Here is a 27,985-nt window from a genome sequence, read left to right as displayed (position 1 = left end):
TGCCGGAGCGCCGTCGGGGTCCGGAGAGTCTGCCGCTCCCCGGGGAGGCAGGGCGCACTCTCCCGCCAGAGGCCCTGCGAACTCTCCTCAGCCCGGCAACTGGAGCGACCCCAGCGCCCACCCTCTCTCAGGACTTCTGTCTCTTCTTCCAAGCCAACCTCAGCCACAGGGAGCTACCTGAACAGGGACGGGCTACTTTCCGATATTTAAGCCACCGCCCAACACTGAGAAAAGCTTCACTTAAAAAAACTGTTCAGTCACTATCCCCTCATGGTATTTGTTTCTCATAGACCGAAGCACATCTGCTGTGGCTCAAGTTCTTCTGTACTACAGTGCTGGTTTAAGCAGCAAAAATTTGATGGCTTGGCTTCCACATCACCCCCATGTTGATTCAAACGTAAACATTTTTATCTATATTTCTTTCTTGGAGGTGACTGAATTACTGTATTAATACAGCACACTAAAGATACCTCACACGCCTTCATTTTTTATTTTCCCAATGTATGAGTTTGCCTAACTGTCAGAACAAACCTAGGGGACACGGATAACTGCAAAGTTATTCGACACCAGAATGGCCTGAATGTTTTTATAAAAGGACCCCCTCCAACAACAAAAAAATATCGTGAGTAATACGAATAGCACCCTAATTGAAATCCTTTAAAAAGGGAAAACCGTAACATCACAAATTACCCTTAAGTTTTTAAAAACCTGAATGTGTGTCTTCCTTCCCACTCAAGACAAACAAGTTTCTATGATCCTGTTTCTTCCCAATAACATTAAGTACTTTTTCTTAAAACTCACAAGGCGGTCTATGATTAGTAGGAAACCTTTAGCAGAAACAAAAGATGGAAGATGAGACCGCAGCAAGAGAGCACGGCAAATCCAACAAACCTACTAGTGCGCAAGTCACCGGAAAACAGCAACAGCAACAGAAGAGATAGAAAGAATTAACAAGATACAGTAAAAGTTATGTCTTTAAAGCAGTAGATTATAACAGGGTGGGAAATGTTTAATATGTGTCCTCCTGAAAAGCAGTTACCATCTTTCAAGTTAAAAAAAAAAACAGCTGGTATACTTCCACAGCATCTAGATTTATTTATGGTATAAAGCCATAGAACTGTAGTAGTAGTATTCCTTTCCCACCCTGGCAGAGAATAAACATGAATTCAGAAGCACAGTGGAGTGAAAACAAAGAAGAGTAGAGAGAAAAGGCAGCAGAGAAAGACAGAGAAGGTGACTACAGAGCCACAGAAGTGTTTATTGAGCATGCTACAGAGGCGAGCAGAGTACACACAGAGGGAAATTAAACCACCACCAAACCTCCCAACTTTGTTAGAAAATTAATTTTTAATTGTGCCGCTTTCAAACTATACTGAATTTTACATTTCTAAAGATGTAAAAACTCAACTAATAGAAAATATACATGACCATTCTGTCTACATAGATAACAGAATCTATGAATCTTGAAACTAAGTACATCAATTTCAAAAAGTATTGGTCATTTAAACAGAATCAACAATTCAGATTGACAAGAACTGTTCAAAGTAATTTGACCTGTAGATTCTGAGCCATGTTTTTATTAAAGTCAGATCTATTCCTAAATACAAAATATTTTGAAGATTTATTAAAACTGAATATTACAATGCAAGGTAAATTAAGACTAAAGGCACATAAACTTTGGTCCCACCTGGTTGTCAGTTTTAGAAAACTGCCACAAAATTAACCTTCCTGCAAATTTCTGCAGTACACTTTCTTTATCTTTGAAAAATACATGCACCAGTTCCTGAACTAGCTAGACCAGTCTGCACATGCTCAGAAATCCACAACCATGTTCCAAATCTTAATTACAAACTAAGGATGGCAATATATATTTAAATGCACGTAAGTCATGTCAACTTCAAAAACATCTACGGAAAATATTCAGCCACAAACAAGACATTACTTAGTGCTGACATTTATATGATACGTCCCACAAGAGTGTGTACAAAAAGGTTAAGATTCCACAATGCTTTCCACGTAGGGCTCAAACTTACAGAAATCACTTTGTTGTCTTAAGAAATTAATACTCTGCATCTTGTTAATTGTAACTAATGCCTACATTCATAACTGAATCTAGACCAGAATTGTGAGATACAAAAGGCCAATGTTTTTTCAAAGCAATAAAGCCTAAGGTAGTAAAAACTAAAAAACGTTGCTTTATTCTTTCAGTGTCATGTATCTTATTTGATTAACTAGAAATAAATGTGACAAGCCAATAATTCAAAATAAGTTCCAAGCAGGAGAAACAAAAACTTAACCTTTTTACACACCCCTGCCTAAACAGATTATAATTCCCATGTAACAATGTGCCCTAGACAACCAATGCCTTTTTTCCTAGTAAATGCACAATAGCAACACTAGTTTTCCTTTTTAAGGCACGTATGTCAACTAAGTTGAAAAAGGAAAGTAAAATTAAACTAAAATTTTAAACAGACAATAAAAATGGCTTCCCTACAGAACAGATGAAATAGAGCAGTTAATGACTCTGCCTTTACGTATGCCATTTCATTTCATAACCAAGGAATGACAACAGCATGAAAAAAAAAAAAATCAAACTCTGGTCCCCACTTTTCTGAACAGTCAGTAGGTGATGACACCAAACAATGTGATTCACCTCCAATCTTCATCTCCCCCTGTTTTTAAATTGTTGACTTGGAAAAAGACACTCTCAGATGGTGGTTTTCACCAAGGTTATAATTGTGAAGATCAATCAAGGCCTGGATAGCTTCCTCCACTGTTGCCATCTGAAGAAGAGCCATTTTGTGATCTCTTCTGAAACAAAATTATAAAATTAGAAACTTTAAAAAAAATATAGGAAAGGCTTAAATACTTAACTTTTGCCCATTCCAGAATTAAAGATTTCTATAAACAAACAAAACTATTTGAAGACAATTTTTACTTCTATCAAATCACCAATTTAAAAACAAGAAAGCTTGCTTACTGAAAAAACTTAAAGGCTTTCACAGTGCCCCCAGTGTTAGCGAACAGTGTTCGCAGATCCTCTTCTGCTACTGAAGGACTAGGGAGATCAGATGGAAAAAAAGAGTAGAGATTAGTAACAAATTTTACATTTTATTCCTAAAATGTACATCCTTAAGACACTCTAGCTTTCATACTTACGGGATATTGGATAAGTGAAGGGTTGCTGAAGGAGGAAAAATGTTCTGAAAATTTTTGGATCCAGGTTTCTTAAAACGATGCAATGGGGAATTACCAAAATCTTTTGTTAGCCCTTGATCATCGAGTCCCTCTCGAGGTAGCTGAACAGTCTGATGTTTAGACAGAGTAACACGAATAATTTTTCCATACATTTTCTGTCCATTAAGATGATTCATGGCTATAAAGAAAGAGTGCCTATTAAAAAACAGTATCAAGGTTCAAAGCAAAAATAATTCTTCTTTTAGAATAGCTGAAATGCCTGAATTGTCATAATTCTAGAATAAATCATGAATTTACAATAGCCACTGGTGACAAGACAAATTCCTTTGCACTAGACAAGGCATTTACACAAAAAAAGCCAGCTTCTTTCACAGAATGAAAATCCAGATTATGAGTATCTCTTTCCTGACAGTCCTGATAATGCCCAAGAAGGAAACTAAGTACCCGCCTGTAACTTTTCTCCCTTCTGCTCGGTATCCTAACTGCCAAGTCTCACGATACTCTTCCTCCTAATTCTCTCTCAAATTCATCTTCCCTCCGTTCTGCGCTTTGCACTGCCATTTTTTTCATCTAGGTAACTCAGTCAGTCTTTTATCTTCTGGTTGGAGTCTTCTCCAATCCATCCTGTACACAGCAGCTAGAGGACTCTCAATTACAAGTCTGATCATGTCTCTACTGCTTAAAGCCCTGAACTTACTCTTCAACATGGCTTACACCTTCCTCAGTCTGACCCCGACATCCCTCCCGAGCCTCCCTGAACAGGTGTTTATTGGTGATACACAGTATTCGTTAGTCCTGAGAATCAAGTGGTAAGACAAGAACCATCCCAGCGCTCACGGAACTTCATTCCAGTAGCTCAGTACTCTACTCCCCCGTGCTCAAGTTCCAGCTGGAGAAAACCTACTTCCTTCAGCTAGAATACTGCACTTCTACCCCTAGCCTGGTGTGCGTGCTCTTCTCCTTGTACCACTTCCCATCTCCCTCACTATCCCTCCTAGTCTACTCATCCTTCAGTGTTACTCTCACAGGACGGCCTTTGCTTCCTCCTCTAGAAAAGTTCAGAACCTCTCTAGCCATTCCCCATGCAGTGTCCTTTACTTTTTATAAGTTCATCACAATTTAATTATCTACATCCTCCTTCAGACTGTAAGCTACATGAAAGCAGGGACCAGTGTCTCCATCCCAGCACACACCACAGTGCCTAAACACAGAACATCACAGGGCTACTTCTTGAGGCAGCAGTTAGGTTATTTTTGAACTAAATGAATTGGTCTGAGATTAGAGAACAGTTATACATTTTATGTTTTATTCACAATTGAAGAAAACCATTTCATAAGTCATCTAGTTTAGCTACACTGGAGTCTATTTGACCACTCAGATCAAAGTATTAGAGGTATTAACAACAGAGAGGTGAAGGCAGGATGGAAGAGCAGGGAATTGAGACCAAAAGCCCTCCTCTCCAGTATTTTTTAATTGGATTAGTATTCTACAGTACGCAGTCTGACACAGGAGATACCCAGAATCTGTTAAATCCATGCATCTTGTCATACTTACTTGCATAGTATAAACCAGTTAAATATAAAACAGGTCTGAAAAGGAAAATGCTATAAAAGTGTAAGGTACCATTCTGAAAAATCTTTTTTCTCTTACAGCTTCCCTAATTTGTAAAAACAAGTTTACTCTCCCAGTTGTAAGATAATTAAGTACTAGGGATGCAAAGAACAACACAGGGAATATAATCAACGCTGCTGTATGTCACTAATACAATCTGTTAAGAGTACATTCTAAGAGTTCTCATCACAAAATTTTTTTCTATTTATTTCTTTAATTTTGCATCTATAGATGATGGATGTTCACTAAATTTATTGTGATAATTACTTCATGATGTCTGTGAGTCAAATCATTATGCTGTACCTTTTAAACTTACACAGTGCTATATCTCAACAAAACTGCAAGGGAAAAAAAGCTTACTGTTCCTGATTGTTTTATTGCAGTTGCATATTTGTAATAGTTTTTTCTTAGATCTTCAGCTGAGGCTAAAAGAGAAAAATCATCTCTCAGGCCTAAATTTTTTTTCTCACTAGTTGCTTACACTGTATTTCGCATACACTTACAAATTTACACTTAAAAAATCAACTCAATTACCCAAAATTATGGTATGTAAACTCCTTTAAAACTTACTTGAAATATAAAATATTTTTTAAAGTTCCATAATTCTATTGTTATAAGTGAACAGAACTTTGCTTATGATAAAGTGCTATTACCTCACACAAAATGTGTTATAAGGAATGAGTTTTGGGAGTAACGTGGCATAAAGAAGTAGACTAAGGCGGTCGTAAGAAAAGCTGTTTTAGTTCAGCTTTGAAAAGTTATAAAAATACTGCACCAACAGCTGAGCTTTGAGATACTGAAGGGCACAAATAAGAAAACAATAAAAAGTTCTAGGCATAGTAATCTACCAAGAGAAGACGGATGAAAGAGAAATGGGACTAAAATAAAGCAAAATAACCAAACAGCTACCTCAGGAAGCAGCCAGGTAATGAGAGAGATTCTAATTCTCGTCAGCTGATTGCTGATAAAAGGATCTGAAGTAACCTAGTGGACGGGGATTGGCGGGGGTGAGGTAATTTGAATACCAGGATTTTTAAGTGTATTAAAAATAAAAAAAGCTTGTCAAAAATTAAGGTATATATATTGATTAAACAAATCAAAGCAGAGGAAAATTATTGGAATAATTTTAAATGGGTCAAGTTTAAATAACGGGACTCTGAATATCCTGAAATCTGTTTCAAGAAATACGGCATCAGTGAACAAAGCAATCAATGATAAAGGAGGGAAAAGTCAGTGTTGCACATTTTCCCCCATTTTCTCAGTATCATTTTTTATTTTCCCTCTTTTCTTTTTTTGGGGGAAGGTCTACTGAAATCTCTCCTCTGTCAGATTAGCAATACCTCAAAGTGTGACTGAGAGTTCTGCATTATTCACTCATGAAGAAGTGAAAGCCCGTGTGTACTTAACACACTTAAAAATTACTCAAATACTGTTAACACTAGAGTTACATGATTTTTACTCACTTTACAGCATACTTTGCTAGATATAGTTTAGTAGGTAAAGGTCTATTCTATGAAGAACTAAGTTTACTTTTAAGAGGGCAGCAACATATTAAATAAACATAGTTGAAGCGTTTTTGTAGTAGTTCTTGAAAATATGACTTGGATAAACTAGATAATCACTTCAAAGAAACTACTCTGGCATTTCATTAGAATTCGTTTATTTTAATCATTTACGATCAGTACAGTATTTTTAAGGCTAATTTACAAGTCATAGTATTTCTAAAATACTCAGTTTAAGAAAATACTAGTACATCAATTAAACAGGCTATGGTAGAAATTTTATTAAAGAAACATTTTAATGCTGGGAAATTTTAAAACTCTGGTCTAAAATGATTTAAGACAGCCTCTAAGATCTGCAAGAATCCCATTCACACTCCTATGCCACTGGCTGTATCTCAACTTTCCTTGCCATTTATTCCTCCCATGCTACTGCCTGAGCATGAAGACATCTACCTACATTATTTCCAAATAGAGTCCCATGAAAACAAAACATAAGAACAGAGCCCAGAAACAAAGCTTATTACTTTTTTTAAAATTTCACTAATTTTTTTCAATAGTACACCCTAGTTTCACGTGCCTGTGTGTCTGCATGTGTCTTTTAAAGGCAATGGTGCGAGTAGTACTTTTATGGTCATACACTCCAAGAAAGCAAAATCTACCCTAACAGCAGTGAGAAATAGTTATTTGCCTCTACATATAGTCCAAAAACTATAAATCATGCTATTAGTGAGTCAAAGCATTAGTGTTAAAAAAACCTTATAAAAAATTAGGGGTAAAAGATTTATAAACGTAAGTACTATTATAGACTGAGCCATATTTTCCCAGAATTCCTTACGTTGAAGCTCTAACCCCCCAATGTAACCATCTGGAGGCAGGGTCTAAATGAGGTCACAAGGGTGAGGCCCTAACCCAGTAAGACTGGTGTCCTGAGAAGCAGCGGAAGAGACACCAAAGCCTCAGAGGCTGAGAAAAGCCTGAGCGGCAAGGCCACGCCGAGGACACACGGAGGAGAGCGCTGTCCGCAAGCAGGGAGAAGGCCTCACCCGCACCGGAAACCCAACCTGCGGGCACCGGACTGCGGGCCTCCAGAACTGGGAGGAAGTAAATTTGTTGTTTAAGCCACTCAGTCTGTGGTATTTTTTAATCACAGCCCGAGCAGGCAAATATAACTATAGTAAAAATTAAAATATCATTTATTTAAAATAGTCCTTGTGTAAAACAAAACCCCCCAAAATCCAGAAGAACTCGGTTAACTTCTACTTCAAGTACTTCTCAACCGTAATGCCCGTGTGTCCCTTATTTACATGAGCGCGGCCAGCTACGACGCACTGTAAAACGCTGCTTTCAAAGTGTACAGAGACAACGGCAAGAACCAGCACCCCCCCCGAGTACAGACGGGGACACAAGCAGAGGCAGGTCAAAGGATTTAGTGAGCATCTACCTATGATGCGATCAACACCAATGTGACTTCCGTTAAAGATGGCTATCTCCATTTAAAACAACAGCCGGATGTATGAAGTGTTAAGACACTGAGCCACTACAACAGCTGGTAAGAAACACTGAATCTCAAATTTACTTCTATCTGACTCCAAACACTAAAAGGTCCAGTTCATCATGTTGTTAGTTTGTAAGTCTTATTTGGTATTAAGAAAGAAAATACAAGAGTTTTTACATCCAAAATGGCAAATTTCAAAATGAACAATGTAAGTACACCCAGCCTGAGGTATCTTCTTCCCTGAATCTCAATTAACAGAATTTTATGCTAAGAACATACTGACATTTACAGTCAATCAGAGTAAACATGCAGCTATAGTCTAGATTTATGATTTAGCTTTGTGCATGAAGTCAAACAAGATGTTAAACAATTGATGATTTAATTAAATTATCTATTAATGTAAGCGTAACTTGTCTAAAGCACATTTTAAGATTCCAAAAGAGATTAACAGTGGGGTATTTGGTAGAAGTTTTCAATTTTGTAGGAACCTGGTTATATCCAAGATACATTTTCTGTGTGACTCTTTTCATTATTAAGTTTAGTCAAATACTTAGAAATTACTTTAGAAGAATTAAAATAACATAGCATTAATCAGAATTCTGTGGACTCTATGAACAGTTAACTTCAATTACAGGGAGTAACCAGGAATGAAAAATACTAAGGATCTTTAATATAAATGTCATAATTATTATGTAAAATTGTAACTGCAATTTTGGAGTCAAAACCTTTTTCCATTAGACTGCACCTGAGAAATGGCTAAGAGGATAGCAGAAAAATACAAATATGTTCATTATGTACAACTATTCACATTAAAATATGAAAATTAACATGACATTTTGAGCCCTGACTATTAAAAAAATAAATGGTTTCTTACTGACAAAAAGGGGTTTGTTTTTATTCACAGATTTACATTACAAATTTGAAATCAGATTTGAAGCTGTATAGAGTTTAATCTTACCCAGTTGTGACTGGTTTCCATCAGCCATCTGTATTAGAGCACTGTCTTTCTTATTGTACAAAATCTTCACACGCTGCACATCTCCATAAACACCTTTTTCGGAGCCACAGAGAGGTAATCCAAAAATGGAATTAATCTTACGTGCAAGTCAGCTAAAGATTATCTTTCTGACATATTAATGAAACATTCAGACATCAACATGATCACTCATTCAAACTCATCATTCTCACAAATGAATAAAGAAGATCAAGATTTTGAACAGTGAATTTTGAAAAGAATAATTTTTGATAAACCCTCAAAGCTATGTGAATGATATTAAATTAAAGACCATGCAAAATAAATCAGCATGCATTAAAACAAATTTTGTGTCTATGGAGAGTTTTAAATAGCAAAGAAAAATAGCAAAAGATTTACTATTCAACTTTAAGCCAAAGTGCTAGCTACAAATAAGAATTAAGGTGAAACAAAAATCAAATCAATAATAAAAGTATAGTGCTAACAATAACATACCGAAGAGGGTAAACAGACTTTGGGGCGTAACCATCTTTAGAAGGAGAGAAGAGCAAGCAGCGTAAGACAAGAAGAGAGAAGAGTCGAGGAAGAGCGGAGATGAACAGATCATCCATAACGAAGGGTGGTTCCCGCAGAATGGTGAGGTGGTCATGGATCATGGTTCAAGGCGGTTAATTGGGGCAAGTTGGTCCGAGGAACATTTGTTCAAGCACAGAAGCATGAACATAGGGAATGGAGACGGGGAATGAAGACAAGGACAAGGAAAATAAAGGATAAGACAGGGAAGGGAATGGGCATTTGGGAGAAGACAAGGAAAGGGGAGGTGAACACACAGGGAAAAGGATGAAATGGGGAAGGGAAACAGCAATGCAGAAGAAAAAAATAAGGAATCGGGGAACAAAAAAAAAAATAAAATATAGGTCAGTACATAGGAAATGCAGGATTTGGTCAGAAAATGGTTGGTTTATGTACTGTACAAGAAAAACTGAGTAAAATGTAGTCATCCAAGACAAATATGGGTAAAGTACATCTATATCAAAGAGTAAATTACAGCATTTCATCTCAACATAGGGAAGGAAAGCATGCACAGGAATTTTAAACTTTGAACTTTAACTGCATAAGCATGGCTGGTTATGAAATGCAGGCAAAATTCTTAAATAAAAAATAAAGGCACTCTGATTCAAACATTTTAGCATGCAGAACTGTGAATGACAACAGTATTAAATGATAAAATAAGCCTAATGTTCGTATTAACAGAGGCCAATTAAAAATGAAACAAATATTCAAATTAGACATCATAAACTGATACATTGAGATTCCCACATTTCATACCAGCTTTCATAGCAATCAAAATAAAATATACCAGACATAAAATGTACAACTAAAGAAAATAACTCAGCAATAAATTTTACTTAACAGGGTGGGGGGGGGACGGGATAAAGTTGAAAAATATTTTTAGAAGACAATGACTAATAACTGCAAAGAAAAAATTACTAAGAAAGACTGGAAGAGTGCCTCGTCAAGATCTTTGGAAGAACCTTCAAAGAAAAATGTATTAGAGTAGTTCACATAAAATAAGATTTAAAAAAAATGCAATGACACATAAGCATGAAATGAACAAGCAAATAATTAGAAAAGGCAAAGAGCAAAATTGTTTTACAGTTAAATCTGCAAATTAGATCACATTTGCCTTTAAGAATAACAAAAAGATAAAAAGCCAAACAATGGTACTTCACCATATTTTTCTTAGGAAAAATAGGTAGTTAGGTTAAAAAAAAAAAAAATATATATATATATATAAAAAGATATGACCGTCTAAGGAAATAAAGTATTACCTAAACAAGTACATAGATTTTATTCAGAAGTAGAAACATACAGAAAATACTCTGACTAATGAATGTACATAAAAAGAAAGGCAAGTGCAAAATGAAATAAACATGAAAAACTTTCACAAATGAAATGAAGTTACAGAACGAACGCTACCAAATCATTTTACTAACCTCTTCATTTAAATTGCTAACCAACAGGACTGTGTTGCCACCAGCTGAGACTCCAGGCATACCCACTCGGCCGGCAGCCGCCGCAGCAGCCGCCGCGGCAGCATTTGGAATAGCCAAAGGACTCAGAGCTCCTGGAACAGCTGCAACAGGAAGCCCTAATTTTAAAATAAAGCATATTTTACGAAACACACACAAGTCGTTTACAAAAACCAATTTAAGCACGATGGCTGCATGGTTTAGGGCTGGCCGTTCCAAATGGTTCCTGAAAGTTAATTTTTATAACATTTAGAAAAATTGTTTGCTGATAAGTGTTAAGTTAGTGAAAATTAACTGGTTTCAATGAAATCATTAAATATTAGAACTAAGGTACATACCTGTATTATGTTAAAAAAATTAAATACACAACATTCCATTTCCTTTGGAAAAGCAAACCAAGCATAAAGGATGTATTTCCAAGTCAGAGACTTGAAAAACTCACTTCCACGGTTTATAATGAGGAGACAAATCTAAAAAAAAAATCATCTTCAACATAACAGTAATTTATTTTAGACAAGTGCTATCTTCTTCATAAACTCGTATTTGAAATCAGACAAATTATAGATTAAAAGAACATATGTGAATCCTTCATTCTTAGAGACAAATCACCCTGATCATTATTTCATTTACTCAAGTGACCTAAAGAAAATCTTACCAAAATTTGTTTTTCTTCATTCCACACACTCAAGTAGTTATAATGAACTCAAGTTTCTCGAACACAACACTTGCCCAGAATAATGAGAAAGTCACTGTATCACACAGGCTTTCTCTTTCAGTACTTCCCTCTTTTACCTACCAGTTTTAACATTTTCTTCTTAATTCTTACACACTAGCTTATTTCTCAATAAATATTACTGCACTAAAGAAACAAATTATACGCCCTTTTTTCCCTTCTCATGATAAAGGAGACAGACATTTTCAATCTACATAAAGTTAATTCATGACATACCTGGGTAGAAGCCCTTAGTACTGTTGTCCCATAAATTTATGTTTTATTTCTTCTTTTCTCTTTCCAGCCTTCTTGTATATGTCATAAGGATGTTCTGTTACCTCTGGTTTCAGATCTTACTTTTAGCCAAGTTTTTCTTGTCTTTTTACCTTACAGAAACTACTATGACCTTTCACTGGTAGTCTGAAGGGTTCTCAAAGATTGATAATTCTTCTTAACTTCTTTAGTTTTTGACTTATAAAATTTTCCCCTCCAATCTCCTTTTCTCTCACCAGTGAAATGACGTTCCTTATTTGTATTATTTCTCTGTATGGGTTTATTTTAGCTTTCTCATGCCATTTTTTTTTAATCCCCCTCCTTTTTCCCTAACTTCTCTATTTTTTTTTAGACTTTACTTTTTTGTTTTGGAAATTTTCCAACATACACAAAAGTAAAGAGACTAGAATAATGAGCCCTGTGTATCCATCACAATCATTTAACAAATACTAACTCACTGCCAATCTTGTTTCATCTACTCACCAATTTTATTTTTAAAGTAAATCCAGAAATAAGGATCTAATTTTAAAATAGAAACTTCTCATGTCTGGTAATTACTGATGCACAATAGTGTCTAGTGCCCTTTAGGACCCACTGGTGTGGATCTTTTAACTACACTGTGGCAGCACTGAATCCTCCCCATTAAACACCACAGGTCTCAGTACACTTTACAGGCAGTTTCCATTTAACATTGAATGGCTAACTTAATACGCTGCCAATGTCAAGTATAAAGATATATTCCTAACTCCCAGGCATGTACTCACAGTCATTTTGTTCTTGCATACTCTTAGACATGTAGTTAGATTCCAAAATGTATAGTTCTAAGTTACTTATTACTTGTCTTTCCCTGTTGGTATTTCAAGAAAAATGACTAATTCATGAAACATATAAAATATCAGTAAATTTGACACATCAGTCTAAACACAACAGCCTAAGGTTAACACTTCATTTCTGCAGAAAATGGTTTCTTCTAAAATACATTTCTACCATGCCAATATACAATTAAACAATCACAAAACTTTATCAAAATATTCAAAACTTTATCAAAATATTCAAAAGATGAAAAATTTAAATCTGGGATTTATAATGGAGCAACTTGGTATTATTTAAAACATTTCAAGCCTTATCATGGAAAAATAATCACTGAGAATTAAAACAATAATTAAAATGAATTTAAAGGTCTAGGCTAAAGCCCTTTTTTAAGTGTGAGGGACCTGAAAGACTTAAAACAAAAAATACCATATTTTAATAAACATTACACTTTAGTATAAAAATAAGACTAATTTTCTAGGGGAAAAAAATCAGTGAAATTTTGTGGCTCAAAGTAGACACAATTTACCTCCAAGTAAGGAGATAATGGAAAGCCTAGCAAAAAGCAGAATGTAAGCTATGTTGCTACTGTCCAAACGCTGCTTCACAGTCTCCCCACTTCCCCTCACTAGGCTGGGCCACTGCGCTGAGCCAGAACATCTATTCTCCTGTCAAATGATCGTTCTTCATTCTAGGCAGCCCAGAGCACGGTGCAAGAGGACTTTAAGAGATGAGGGCAGGCACTGTCCTTAATGCCACTAGCATGTACTTCTCTTCCACTATTTCTTCTCCCAGGCTGGTAACTTAGGAAAACTACTTCGGCTATCCTTCGGAGTTCTCAATCACTGGGATAGTCTGAGGTTCTTACTGAAGTCTCAGAAGACAGATCCCACAATTTCCCTCAGTACACGCTTCTCTAAAAAACTACTTTGTCAATCAGGTAAATTTTTTAACGTTTAATCTCAATGCTGTCTACTACACAAAAATATAAAAACCTACAAAATGTTTCATGATGCATTATTTATACCATAATGATAAACTGTGAAAAGGAATTCTCTATTGTATTTTTCGTATTAATGTTAACTCCTAGCCATAAGAGATGATGATACATTTACAATCTTCCCTTTGTAAAAATTATATAAAACATGTTATACAACACTGACTCTAATGGATTACTTTCAGCTGTAGAAATAACTTCGATGACTTACATCTTTAGCTAAGGTAGCAGGTATGCTGGAAAAAAAAAAGCACTTTATGCATACATTGATGATGGAGGATAAAAACGCAAGGAAAAAAAAGGTGTCACAAAGATCCCTTCTATGTGAAATGATCTTTATCAGCTGGGCCACCCAGACACTGTGAGGGATTCAGCAATTTTATAAATTTCTTCTACTAGGTCTGATACATTGCTCTCTCTTCCCTTACTAAATGGGTGGACATAAAGCCCCATGTCTATCTGATAGAGACTGAAAGCCCGGGGGATGAAGTGATATAAATTGTGTATCTACCCCTTTACCCCTCAGGTCACATTTTGCCTAGGCACACTGACACCCCTAACCTTGTTCACTTCAACTAAATTTGGTAACTTACCTTAAATCATTCACAAATTTTACCTATGATTTTTAATAAACTTTTATTTTAGAACAGTTTTAGAATTACAGAAAAGTTAAAGATTCTACACAGTTCCTACATAAACCAGGCACGCTTCCCCCCTCCATTACTACCATCTTACAATAGTATGATATAGTTGTTGCAATCAGCCAATATTGATATGTTATTATTAACTGAAGTCCATGAAGTATTCAAATTTCCTTAATTTGCATCTAACGTCCTTCATTTCCCCTTCCTGACTCCATTCTCACGGAGCATCTCAATCCTCCTACGCCCACACAACCGCTGAGCCTGCTCGCGGCCGGTGTGATGACCAGTCCCCTTCCTGCTCGCCCAGGGCCAGACCTGACCATGCAGCCCGAGCGAGCTGCAGTGCCTGCTGCGAACCCTTTAATGCTCTGCAGTGCCAGGCCCAGGTAAACCTGGGCTTACATTTGGGCTATGCTTTTCATTTGGATTTGTAAAGTATTACAGTGAACACACACACACACACCCCCAAAACTGATTCCACAAACATGATGTTGTTCAGTGTCAGCAGTTTTCTAGTCTATTCTCAAGAGTTCCCGAAAATTCCACCAGACGTATGTCTTGCACCCTATTTTCAATCTCTTTATGTTCATCAAGTATCTTATACGACTAGGTTCAGAATTCTCTCAAAATTTTCAATCGATTAGTTCTCACAAAGGTCCTAAGAAGTATCTCTGTATTTCATAGGCCCCAACATTTCCACTATACTCCTGATTCAACCCACTACAATCAAGTCTAGGACTTAAGCTAGCCTTCAAAGCAAATACTAGCGAGTATGAAGTGAGCATTCATTTTACACAGCAGGCACTGTGCAAGGTTCTTTTACTTATATTATTAACACATTTAACCCTCACACTAGCCTTAGAACGTGGGCATTACCATCATTATATCCATTACAAATGTGAAAGCTGAGACTGAAGCCGAGCCAGCTTTTGAACTGAGGACGTCTGGACTTGGAGCCCACACTTAATGACGAAGCATACTTCCTCGCTGCCAACATTTCTACTTGGGCCCTGATTTGCTCTTCAACTACCATCCCATTTCTCCTTCCTTCCTACAGCACACTTCTTCAATGAGCAGTAAAAACTATCATATTTACATCTTTAATCCTTTATAATTCGACTTATACCTACTCCTGTGAATAAGGATAAACCTTATGGTAACTACTGAACTGAATAGGCACTTCTCATTTTAATCCTATTTCACCCCTCAATTTCTTGCTTCTTTATTTTTCCCACAATATAAATGGGCACTGCTTAAAGTTTCAAGTCTTTAACCTTCCTGCAGGCTTATACCCGGGAATTTTAACCAAAGTTTTAAATATCACTCTTCTGGCCTTTCAGAGCCTCAGCCCCACAGAACTCCTGTCCCTGCTAGGTGGGCTCCCCATAAGCTTCACTCTTCAGGAGTAACCATATCAATAAGATGCCAAGCCCTATTACTTTTATGTTTTATTTTTCCCGTATCTGTTTCTTTCTATTCTCATTTCTATCCCTACTTCAGACTGGCAATTGTATCTTACTGAGACTAAGAGTCCCCAGTCTACTCCTTGGGACAGCATCCGTTCCAAGATCCAGCCCCAAGCTAGTTTTTTCTGGTATCACTGCCTTTCATATTTTCCCAGTTACCCTAATGTTTCATTCACAACTGAATATCTGTCATTCCCTTATAACATGCGTAATATATTCTTTATCACATCTGCTCATGTTGTATTTTAAAAATTCTTTATTCTTATCCAAATCAAATGGACTTTGGCCCATAAAACCCTTGCATTTTTTTTCTTTTGCATGATGAATTACTCATTTCATTATGCTCTAATATTACACTAACTTTATTATATATTTCAGTTTGCCTCACATTAGAACTACTTGAATGTTTGCTGTCTCCACCAGATTATAAAGCAGATCATAAGCACAAAAGTAATACAATAAATGAATAAACCAGGGTGCCACTGAGGTGAGGCAGAATCCCTTCAGGAATGTGAAAAGCTCATGGCAATTACTTAAGATGGGTATCAGAAAACTCTAGAAAGTGGGGCAAAAAGGAAAGGTAGATTCAGAAGGAGAATATCATTTTAAAATTAAAATCAAGATTAAGAGGAAAAAGAAAATATAGACACTAAATGGAAGAGAAAATGAAGTTAGGAAGAACTTGGAAAGAAAAAAAATTTAAATAAAATTTCCTGGATATATCATTGCTTTCTTGGTGTGTGTTTATAGAGTGTGAAAATCTTCTGCATAATTTTTACCCCCTTAGATAGAGGCATATTTTTATACTATGGTCACAAATACATAGTTTTTCTTCTACTAACTGCAGAAGTAGAAGTAAATACGCTTGAGAAGGCTCTTCTTTGTTTTAGCCATAACATATTTAAACTGTCAACTCTTAAAAGCAACATTTTTTCAAGATTAAATCTACAGTCTGATTTAATTTAAATCTATCTTCTTCTATAATCCAAAGGCTGGAGTTGATTCCTGCTGATTTCAGGCTGTTTAACTTTTAAGAACATGAACATGAGAGAAGTTTTCACACACATGACAAGCTATCATGGAAAAGAAGGTAAAAATAGGTTAATAAAAGAAATTTCTTAAAGCTACAGCTGATAAAAATATAATGGGTGACTATACCACATCAGCTCAAGCAAAGCCTTTGCAATCATCCATTAAGAACTTTGAATGCAAATCTGTACCCTGGATAGTTAAAAAGCAGCCTACAAATAACATCTGAGTCTCACAGTAACAAGCTTATTCCACTGATGAATGCTGGTGAGTAAATAAGTATGAATGGATGCAATAACATGTTTCTTCTATGTTTATATCACATATGCAACTACCACCAACCATTTCCTTTGCTAAGAAGACAAGAAATTCCAGATTTAAACATATTATTTAAAATGTACTCAAAGAGTTAAACTATATGTTTTTGCTTGAAGCTAATTTATGATTCACAACTTAAAATTTTACCCAAATTTTAAAATGAACAATTCTACCTCAGCCCTTACAACTTTTCTGAGACATTTTAAAGACTGAAAAAACTAATATATTTAAAATTCAGCCATAGAGAAATAAAGAATATTTCAATAATCCAAGGAACTCAACATCATTTTCTAAGAATGCGCACACAGACAGACGTAGGCGAGCTTAACTATAGTTTCTAAATTCTTAGTTGTTAAAACAGCAATAAAATGAGAAAACGAAAGTTATCAGACAGGTATTTTCATGAACTTTGGGCCAAATATTTCTGATTTATTTTGAACATGATAAAATACTGCTTTTTAATTACATGATTTTTAAAACTTTTAGTTTTACCATGGCATTCAGTGATATGCTTTAAAAATCAATGCAGTTTAAAAAAACAAATCTATGTAGTTTAACAGTTCCAGGAAATAGTTCTAGGATGTTTGCTAATTTGTGAGTAATTACTTTGGTCTCCTGGAGGACAGCTTTCAAATGTGTCTACATTAGCTGAGTTATTTGGTTTGATTTTATGGCCATAAGTTTCTTTGCTATAATTAGTCTTATAATGGAATATCATAAATTTTGTCTTTGCTAAATTAAAGATTTTGTTATGTAAGTTTTATATTTATGAAAAGATAAAAACAAATTCAGTTTGCTATATTGTGTTTTGCATATTATGTATTATGAATATATATATGATCTTTTATATTTATCTCTCTCTTTTGGATCCAATTTTAGATGGATACATGAACAATACTCAAATCTGGTTTTGTAATCATGATATAAACATTGAATGGACTTGGCAAAAAAAAAATCTGTCATGGCAACAGAAAACATATTACTATACGAAAAGAGAAGGAAATTAAAACTATAGGGTTTAAATATTTATTGTATAAATGACATTATGCTACATTAACTCCACAAGGGGGAAAAAAGGAAGGCTAAAAGGCCTAGCTATCTATAGCACATTTTATTCTATTGCTTATTATTTGGGAGCATGAATTTTAGAGCCAGACTGCCTGGCTGTCTCAGCCCCTCACTAATCATTGGAATCTGAGTAAACTGCTCATCTCTTTGTGCTCCAGTTTCTAAATCTGTACAACAGGGGCAACTAACTTCATTCAGGACTGATGTGAAGATTAACTCACAAGTAAAGGGCTAAGAAGGATGCCTGGCACACAATACATCTCATAAGTGATCAGCTGTTACTAACACTCACACACAGCAGACAACCTTTTGGTTCCTAGGATTGAGACAATTCCATTTTAAGGCATAGTATTTCAAATTCTGCCACAAAAATACATAAAATGAAGAACTGTCAGCAACACAAGTGGAAACTAAGTTACTACTTTTAAAGTAATAAATTTCTTAATAATTATTCCTATGGTAGGAACTACCCCAAAGGGATCTTGAGGCATTTTGATAGTAGAGACAACTTTTACAGGGAGAGCAAATGGTGGAAGGAGAAACAGCTAAATCCCTTCTATCAATTATCAATCATCCCCCAAAATTCCCACTCCATAGAAACTGGTATATGTGCATCTCTAAGACTTCTTTTCACCAGCATTTTTTTTTTTTTTTAGAGTAGTCTATTTAATGGCCTACATCACAAAAATTAACTGGGAGTCGCCTTACGAACTCATGAAAACTCCAAGTGGCAATTTTATTCTTCCTAAGCTCTGGGCTATTGAATGGTTCAGTAAAATAATAAACAAGAATATCCAAATAGCATTCATTTTTAGAGGATACTGAAGCCCTGAACAGCCTAAATTTATTAAATAGTATCTAGAAGATAACAGTAAATATATTTTATTTTCTAAAACACACACACACTGTAAGAAAATATACGATTACTGCTCTATTAGCTCAATGCTACAACAATTAACTTCCAATTAGTCTCATTCTCTAGTTTTTCCCACTCATCACTCTATTATAATACCATATATAAGACAGTAATGTTTCACAAAAGATATTTGTTTTTACTGCACACCTTACAGAATCAAATTAAAAAGAACAAGCAGGCACAGACTGAACATACACATGGATACAAGAGAAAAAACACCTGAGGAATGTTAATCTTCTGACTGAATAGATAACTCAAACTCGTATTTGGAGGTTATTTTCTCTCCCAGTTAGCTTTAAGAGAGAAGTGATTTATAGTCTGTTAGTTCTAATGAATAAATATGAATGCTTCCAGGTTATTTTATGGGATGAATTTTTTTCTTTGAGATACACATGTCTCCGTTTTTATTAGCTCTCTTCAGTCCTTGATCCAACCCTCTTACTTTTTTAGGCCAATAAGACAAAAAAATAATAATTACATAACTCAATAAAACCACTCACCCCTAGACTAAAGTCACTATCTCTAAGCAGTGTGGGGCTACCAACACCTGAAGTAATCAAGGTTTCAAAAGTTCAAAGGAGAAGCTGGGAAGAATCTGGACTGTGCCCATTCATTAACAAGCTTAAGTAATTAACTAAGAACAAGCAAAACTAGGCACAAACTTCCACTAAAAATTAGTAAATAAAAATAAGGACTTAACTGTCCTGCACAAACTAAATAGCTAGCTGATAAGGAACACTACTTTACAAACACTGCCAACTAATTTACTGCAGAAGGATGTGTAAATTGGGGGGGGGGGGGAACCAACATGTGCAACCTCCAGATAAAATAAATTAAGGCAGCAATTACTAGTGAGCACTAAAACTAATAGAAAAATATAATGGAAGAATCAGAATGCCATCACCTGGAACCAAAATCAATCTTAAAGCATCACTGAAATCACTCGAAGTGGGACAACCAGATGTTTCATGTTTCCAGCTGACATCACAAGGAATATCTTGCTTTAAAATGTAGATATTCTTGCTTTAAAAATATAAATAACAAAATCTGAATCTAATCAAGCTTTTGGAGTTCATATAAAAAATGCAGTGAATGGAGGAATAAAACAAGATGAAACTATAAGGAAATAGCCAGACCAATCCAAACTGCAGCATTTTCTAAAGGGATATAATTAGATTTCTTCAACAAGTCAATGGAGCTGAGGGTGGGAGCAGAGGGACAGAGCAACAGACAACTGGGAGACTTCACTTCTAAATGTCCTTTGCGATCCTTGAGAGGATCCTATTCTAAACAAATCAAAACATTTTTTGAGACAGTTGGGGAAATTTGAAGATCGACTGGGTATTAAGTAACATTAAGAAATCATTGTCAGCTTTGACAGGTATGATATTATGGCTTGGTAAGAAAACGTCATTATTTTAGAGAAATTATGATAATGTTTGAGATGACATGATGTTAAGGATTTGCTTCAAAATACAATAGAAAAAATGAACAGATAAAACAAGTGTGTGAACTGGTGAACTGAGATAATGGATATGTGGGATTCATTGTATTAGTATATGACAAGCAAAATCTCTGATAAAGTTTTTTTTTAATAATTGCCATGTAAATAACCCATTCAAAAGTAAAAAAAAAAAAACTTTCGGAAATCATTTAGAAATAAGTTTTAAAATATTAAGTTTAAAACAAGTTTTAAAAAATTTTAAAAACAGGTTTACTTGTTAATTTTATGCACCATAAACACATAGAAAAGAAAACCAAAGTAAATTCAATTTAACAGCTAAACTAAACAATATTCTATCAGAAAAACTGTACCAACAGATTTACATGGCATGAATAAAGAAAAACATTAAAATACTGCTCAATAGCTATAAAGAATGTTTTTATGAGAACACTGATAACTTGCTAAAAAGTTAAAATATGACATCTGAAAAATTACAGACTTCTCTCTACAGCAATAATTCTCAACTCCCACTAAACAGTAAAACCATCTTGGAATCTTAAAAAATTACAAATGCATGGGACCCACTCCTAATGATTCTCAGTCTAAGGTACCTGGTGATTCTGATGTGCAGGGAAGTTTGAGAAACACTGTTTTATGAGGACTACGTATTTACCCATATGGATAAGTGCTTACTGTATCTGTTATCAATTATCTTAATGTCAACAGATAACCTATACAAAGTTTGCTTTGCCTTATTGTTAAAATCATATGAGAATGGCTGCTACTTGATTCAACTCAAAATACATGGAAAGCTCTAAAGTATTCTTTGTACATACTGTCTGCACCAGTTTTTAAAATGTAGACAACATGATCATGAAAAATTACTTACAGCAATTTTTCTAAAAGTGATCCACCCCTTAATAAATTAACTACACTTCTTACACATGATAAAATGATCATTATAACATCTCAATTTATAATCTCAAGAATTTTTCATCACCTTCTTCATTGATGCAGAATATATGAGTAACTATTAGTCTGCCAGGTTTGTGATTATGTATTTTAGATGTCAGATTTCTAACTAATTACAAATCACTCAGTCTCCATTCTTGAATAAATAACATTTTCAGACACTGATTTTCTAGCACTAAAAGAAAAAAGTAGAGAAGCCAGGCATAAATTCTAATCTCAAAAAAAAAATACTGTATAAATCAATCAAAATTTTTAACACTGATTCCAAAGTAATTCAATTTAATCAATAGTGTTTAAGTATAAAAATCACACATGGTAAAGTGAATCCGCCTACATATACATCAGAGATTTATAACCTGGTATTTACGTTCTTACAGTTTTTTTTGAAATAAAGACTAATCAATTATTTCATTTTGAACAGCACTGCTTAATGAAGACTCAAGCAGGAAATGGGTACCACTGATTGCAGTTTCTTGTACTCTGAAGTAACCTGACTTTAAACATCACTGGGGGCAAATAAATGTAGAAAAATATTTTGGTTACCATTCCAGAAGGCATGATCTCACTAAAGCAATACTGTGTGACACTCTAAAGAGTGTCTTAAGACTATGTTAGAAAGCAAAGCAGTAAGAGGTTCCTCATAAAGATCACAGCATCCACCAAACGCGTGTGCACATGTGTGTGTGTGTGTGTGTGGGGGGTTACTTTAATGTCCTATAAATGGACATTTTTGGATTGAGATGAATTATTTTACAATATTTTTCCTATAACTGGTCAGTCTAAAACACATGTATAAAGTTAAAGGCTTAGCTCATAACAAATACGAACATAGTATTAACACATTTTACGTTTGTACATCCCAACAGAAAGAATCCAGACAACTAATTCAGAGACTTAATTAAAATAACATGACATATTCTAATCAAATTAATATTCTAGCAAATAAAAAAAAAAAACAAACTCAATGCTGGTAGGGGGAAAAGTAGGAGAGCCAGTCTCATTTACCATCCATGTTAATATAAATTAGTATCACCATTTTAGAAAGAAATTTGCAGGAAGAATCAGAAAGCTTTAACATTTTCTTTGGCCCCGTAATTCTAGTTTTAGGAATCTAGTCTAAGGAAACAGTCTGAGAAACAAAAAATACAGGTGTTGGTCACAATGCCGCTTATATTAATAAACAGTATAAAAGTTGACTAACTGTCCAACAAACATACTTTCAAAAGCATTTGTATATCCATTATAACATGCTACGCAGCTATTAGAATTATTTTTTCCAAAAAAATTCTTAGAATGACAATTCAAATAACACACAAAACTGCAAGGGAAAATACATCAAAATATAAGTTGTTACCCTTATAAATTATAAGTAAATTCTATTATTTTAAAACTTAAAACTCACCCACTTTCAAAAACTATTTGACAACATTTAAAATAAAAAACCCAGTTATAACAAAATGCAAAACCATTAAAATAGGTAAGGAATGTAAATTCATGTATTTTAACCACAAAATATTTTCCTTTCCTTACCAGGCAGAGTGCAGGAACAAAAACATAGGCATACCTGAGAGAGATTGTGGGTTTAGTACCAGACCACCACAATAAAGCAAGTATCAATAGAACAAGTCATCGTAACAAAGTGAATCACACAGTTTTTTGTTTTCCCAGTGCATGTAGCAGCTCCTGCTTACGCTACATACGTAGAGCATGTTTACACTGTAGTATAGTCTTAAGTGCACAAACAGCACTACATCTAAAATAACAACGTTAAAAATACTTTACTGTTAAAAAATGCTAACCAGTACCTAACAATGCAGGGTTGCCATAAACCTTCAATTTGTAAAAAGCACACTATCTGGGAAGCACAATATAACAAGGTATACCAGTAAATTATATTAAAATATTCACCACAGAGCTGGAAGAAGACACCAGACAAATTTATTTATTAAGAACTAAGCAACTTTACTCACATTCTTTTAATTCAAAAGCGCAGAACACTTGAAAAATAAATAATAGAAGTACTGAATAAGATAGCAGATAGTTATGCCAAGGCTTCATAATCTTTCATGAGACTCTATTTATTATGACTGTTTTAAAACATTCACCATGCGATTACAAGGAAAACGATGATGAATTCTCTAGAAGAATCCAAGTGCCTATACTGTGACAAAACTATTAACTTGTAAGCTGAGTTGAGGGAATAAAGGCTTAAATTAGGCCCACAAAGTGGTACAGATTCTCTCAAGAATGTTATCAACCTAAAGAATCTATCATGATAAACTGCTATGACTTGTGCTAGATGAATCAGAAAATTAGAATAAAGGGTCAGTTTTGTCTCAGACTACCAGAATTAATTTCAAGTATCAACTGCTTCTCCTGCGCATTAGTGTGTCTCTGTTCACAGATGAAACAGTTATAGCACACGTTTACAAATGGACAACACAACTGTTACATACACACAATAAACAAGTATCTATTTCCAAGAATTACTTCATTATAATGCTTTTTCTTTTTAAACTGATGAACATAAACTAAACTAAGAGCTAGTTTGTGACTCATCAATCTTGGGTTCCATATGTATAGAAACTGTCATTTAAAGATAATCTTATAAATTTCAGAAACCAAAAATTTCCTGAACACATCAAATCAAACCGTAAAATTTCATCTTATGTTATAAATCACATCAGTTATTTTACTTACAAAATAACATTTGCCCTTCTTTTTTCTTCATCTTGACTCTATCAACTATTAGTTGCAAATTTTTGTAGGATTTTTTGGTTAGGCGAGTCAAATCCATTGTAGAACGAGGTGAAATATAATGAAGACAAAATGCAAATAAATACCAAAATAAATTTTACATAAAACTTTTTCTAGTGAAAATTGTTTTTTAAAAGAGAGGCTATATAATACGCTTTAAAAAAACTCATACACCTACTCCCATTACATGTTGTATCTGTTAACTTTTTGCTGTTTTTATGCAGGGCTAAATTAAAACAATCTGATTAGCCCTAAAGAATATGCACAAAGGACCTAGACTTAACTCTAAGCAGCATGACATCAAATTCACAGTGTAATTATTTTAAGAGCTCAACAGTATTTCTTCATCAAAGCTTTACTTCTTTTATTTTGAGAGAGAAGATGAGGGTGGTGAAAGAAATGTAACTGATATAATTTTAATTATAGTTATGAATTTAGGGTTTTTTTCACAATAGATTCATACCTGAGAAAAATAAAACCTAATATAATTTCATATATTCTAAAATAGATTCATCATACTTACTGGAGTTTAACAGGCACTTTTCCCGTTTGGCAAAGTGGGAGAAAAGCAGTACAGACAATAAAAATCCTACCTAAGAGGGATGTCTCCTTGGCAAATGCTGCAGCAATAGCTGGGTCCAGTGCGGGCTGTCCATCTCCAGATGGAAGATCAGGCCGAGTATAATCCCTACTTTTATCATTGTTGTATTTTACATTCAAATTTACAAGTTTGGAAAAATCAATCCTTAGGGTACAGCAAGCATTATAAATGTTCTGACCATCTAGGGCCTGTAAAAGTAAACAAAGTATATCAACAATCTTCACAAATAAAAATTAGAAAAAGTATCACTGTAACAATAAAATTCAACAATGAAAACCTGCACATAAAAGCCACCAGGAAAGGGATGAAATTCCATGCCGTGTTCTTTGCTATCCCAGCTGAATATACATTGGTTTCCACAAACACTATCATCTTTAAATAGGAAGTACTACTTAAATCTAAAATACAACCAGTTAAACATATGTGCTAATACTTTGAATTAAAAAAATCTGCCAACATTTTAATTAATAAAAACAAGGGTCACAAATATATCAGTCTTCCCAAAACAGGACCATAATATTTTGTACAATACTTTAAAGTTAATTTTATTATACATATACTTGTTGCTGGATGGCAATGTAAGAACTGGTAATATTTTATACGGTAACTGCTGTTTGATGCCACATTAAATGAGTTGCCTCAAGACAAATAAATATCACTAGAATGCAAAACAGCAACTCCCATGAAATAGGGCAAAACCTATTATCTTCCTTAACCTGAGATGTCCAACTTGAATCAGAATAACTTGTTGAACAGGCAAATCCAATGTCATCCCAGGAAGTTCTGGACTAGAAGGGTACAAGCTAGAGAGTTGAAAATCTACAATTAGGTCATCCTGAGCAAGTTATTAAACTTTTCTGAATCTCAGAATCTCTCTGAATCTGGAAAACAGAGATGACAATGGCCTCCGTGCTTTGTCATAGGGTTATTACGAGGATTAGGAAAAAAGATCACATATGTAAAAAGTACATCATGAATTATAAAGGACTGTGTGCTGTTATGATTATTATGTTTTTGTTTGTTCCTATATAATCACGATTTCTACTCCAGCTGGATAGACGCCTGGAACAAACTAAAGAACATGGGAATACACTGTTAGTTTTTCATTAGAAGAATAAACATTTACCATATAAAATAATTGACATGTTTAGCTCTATAGATCACCTTGAAAAGGAAGTAACAGTTGTTCTAATAACAAAACATAAACAGAGCAAGCCTGATGTTTATGTAGACCAAGATCTATTAGGTGTGTAAATCTGGAACTATATTATATTAAAATTAGACCAACATATTTTTCACACTTGATGTTTGAAAGAGAATTTTTATACTACCTCATTTAACTACTTTGTCATACTGTTCACTAAGAAAAGTAAGTGAAACAGACTTAAAAATAGTCAAGAGTATCCTGTTATGGAAAAAGCCTCTATAGTTGCTTAAATATATAATAAAGCTTATAATTCAAATATTCCCACTCTCTGAAAGAAAACCCTTTCCTTTCATATACAAAATTAAGCTTTATGTGACTATACTTACCAAGCTAAAAACTAACCTAAAAAATAATTCAACACAAGTTCACTCTGAAATGAATACAAGATTGGTGAAAACTCACTTAAAGGGACTACACCAGGATTTGTATTATATTCGAACCAGGGAAGGCACCTATCATATGAGAATGAAAGCCAAGCATCTACTCTCAGCCAGAGTAATATAAATTTAATTCAATATCCTGCTGTAAAGGCAAACAAAGCTTTGAAAAACAGGTCTCCATTTACTCATTTCTATAGGAAAAATGTTGAAACAAGTAATAGGATCTACGTTTCTACCCAATATGTGAATATCTAAAGATGAGCTGCAAAACTCACTCACAGGTGACTATTTCAATAATGTTAAAGAAAAAAATACTATTTTGTACAAAATTACCTGGCTTTGGGGTCACAGTAGCTAGATTAATGCAAAAAGTTCAGATATAAAATTACTAACTTCACAATAAGGAGTTTCTTTGGGGCTGAGATCTTTCAAAGAGGTCAACGGCCAAACAGCTACAATGAATAATGCCAACTGCTAGAACGCCGTCTAGAAACACTTGACATTATCATTTTAATTAAAAAAAAAAAAAAAGAAACCACCTTTATGTAGGTGGGAGATACACAAGTACACCTATGGTACACGAGCTGGAAAATTCAGCAAACAATATGTAAATTAAAATCACCTGTCACCAACTTAAGAGAGGACAAGAATTGAGGATGGCAGAGAACAGGAATCCAGGCATTTTCTACAGTTGGCTGAGGGGACTCCAAAGGAGGTAAGGCGAAAAATCAAATCAAACTGTCTATGCAAGCTCACTTCAAGCTCACGTATTAGTAAAACTCCAGGAAATAATACAAGCATACAAATCAGTCTGTGTTCAGCAATCAGGACTGCAGTGATCTTGCTGGAACAAAGACTTCTGATAGTAAAAGCTCAAGTTAATTTGCAGAAAAGACCTCTCAAATGTGTCTAAGCAAAGGGAAAGTTTAGAGTGAACAGAAAACATTCAGGAAAAATACTTTCATAGTAAATGTAAGATTTATGGCAAACACATGATAAACTCAGGAAAGATGTCAGACACGGAATGCATAGTTAACATAATGAAAAACTGCATTTGGACTGAAAACAGGGAAAGCCACAATAAAACTATTCCTATTAGATTTCTATGGTTTTTTTTTAACCTCTGTATCTTACTGTTTATAAGAGATTGTTGGGAGTCATAGATTTAACACTAGCTCAGAGAAGCCATAAGCTCCATATTCTTTAAATGTTTAACTTCAGCTAGTCATGAAAAAAATATCAAAATCAAGAACAGAAACAGATTTATTGTACTAATAAAATACTTCAGACCAATTATTTACCAACATAAAACAAACCCGGTCAGCAGACTATGCAAGATTTTTCTGAAACATCCTAAAATCATTAGTTTCATCATAAATCTTCCCATGACATGAATACGGAATGTACAGATTGTAAGCACTAAAAAGGTAAGTAGAACTAAGCAGATGTCAAAGATAATCTTTGCCCAAGAAAACAGAAAAGGCAATTTCATTAGGTGTCTCAAAGAATCTACACAAAGCAGTAAGTACTAGGTGAGAGGGAATTAATGACATGATCTTACTGCTGCAAATATTTTACC

General features: G+C 34.6%; 1 protein-coding gene across 7 annotated transcripts in view; it reads right to left on the bottom strand.

Annotated features, from left to right (window-relative positions):
• Positions 1-1,328: 1,328 nt before the first annotated feature.
• PTBP2 (polypyrimidine tract binding protein 2) overlaps positions 1,329-27,985 on the bottom strand; it is a 70,291-nt gene continuing 43,634 nt past the window's right edge. Inside the window, exons 8-15 of one of the 7 annotated variants that reach the window (XM_031457653.2) lie at positions 24,812-25,007; positions 24,162-24,206; positions 10,777-10,931; positions 9,275-9,308; positions 8,765-8,857; positions 3,160-3,376; positions 2,981-3,058; positions 1,329-2,811 (exon numbers count right to left, since the gene is read on the bottom strand). In XM_031457653.2, coding sequence (XP_031313513.1) covers positions 2,679-2,811; positions 2,981-3,058; positions 3,160-3,376; positions 8,765-8,857; positions 9,275-9,308; positions 10,777-10,931; positions 24,162-24,206; positions 24,812-25,007 — 951 coding nt within the window. In that variant the 3' untranslated portion in view covers positions 1,329-2,678. The remainder of the gene's footprint in view (positions 2,812-2,980; positions 3,059-3,159; positions 3,377-8,764; positions 8,858-9,274; positions 9,309-10,776; positions 10,932-24,161; positions 24,207-24,811; positions 25,008-27,985) is intronic. The other 6 variants (XM_031457654.2, XM_031457655.2, XM_031457656.2 and 3 more) reach the window with 6 other exon arrangements.

This window comes from Camelus dromedarius, chromosome 9 (assembly GCF_036321535.1).
Source record: "Camelus dromedarius isolate mCamDro1 chromosome 9, mCamDro1.pat, whole genome shotgun sequence".
Taxonomy (NCBI): Eukaryota; Metazoa; Chordata; class Mammalia; order Artiodactyla; family Camelidae; genus Camelus; species Camelus dromedarius.
The sequence above is the reverse complement of the archived record's forward strand: the minus strand, read 5'-3'. Positions and strand labels throughout refer to the sequence as shown.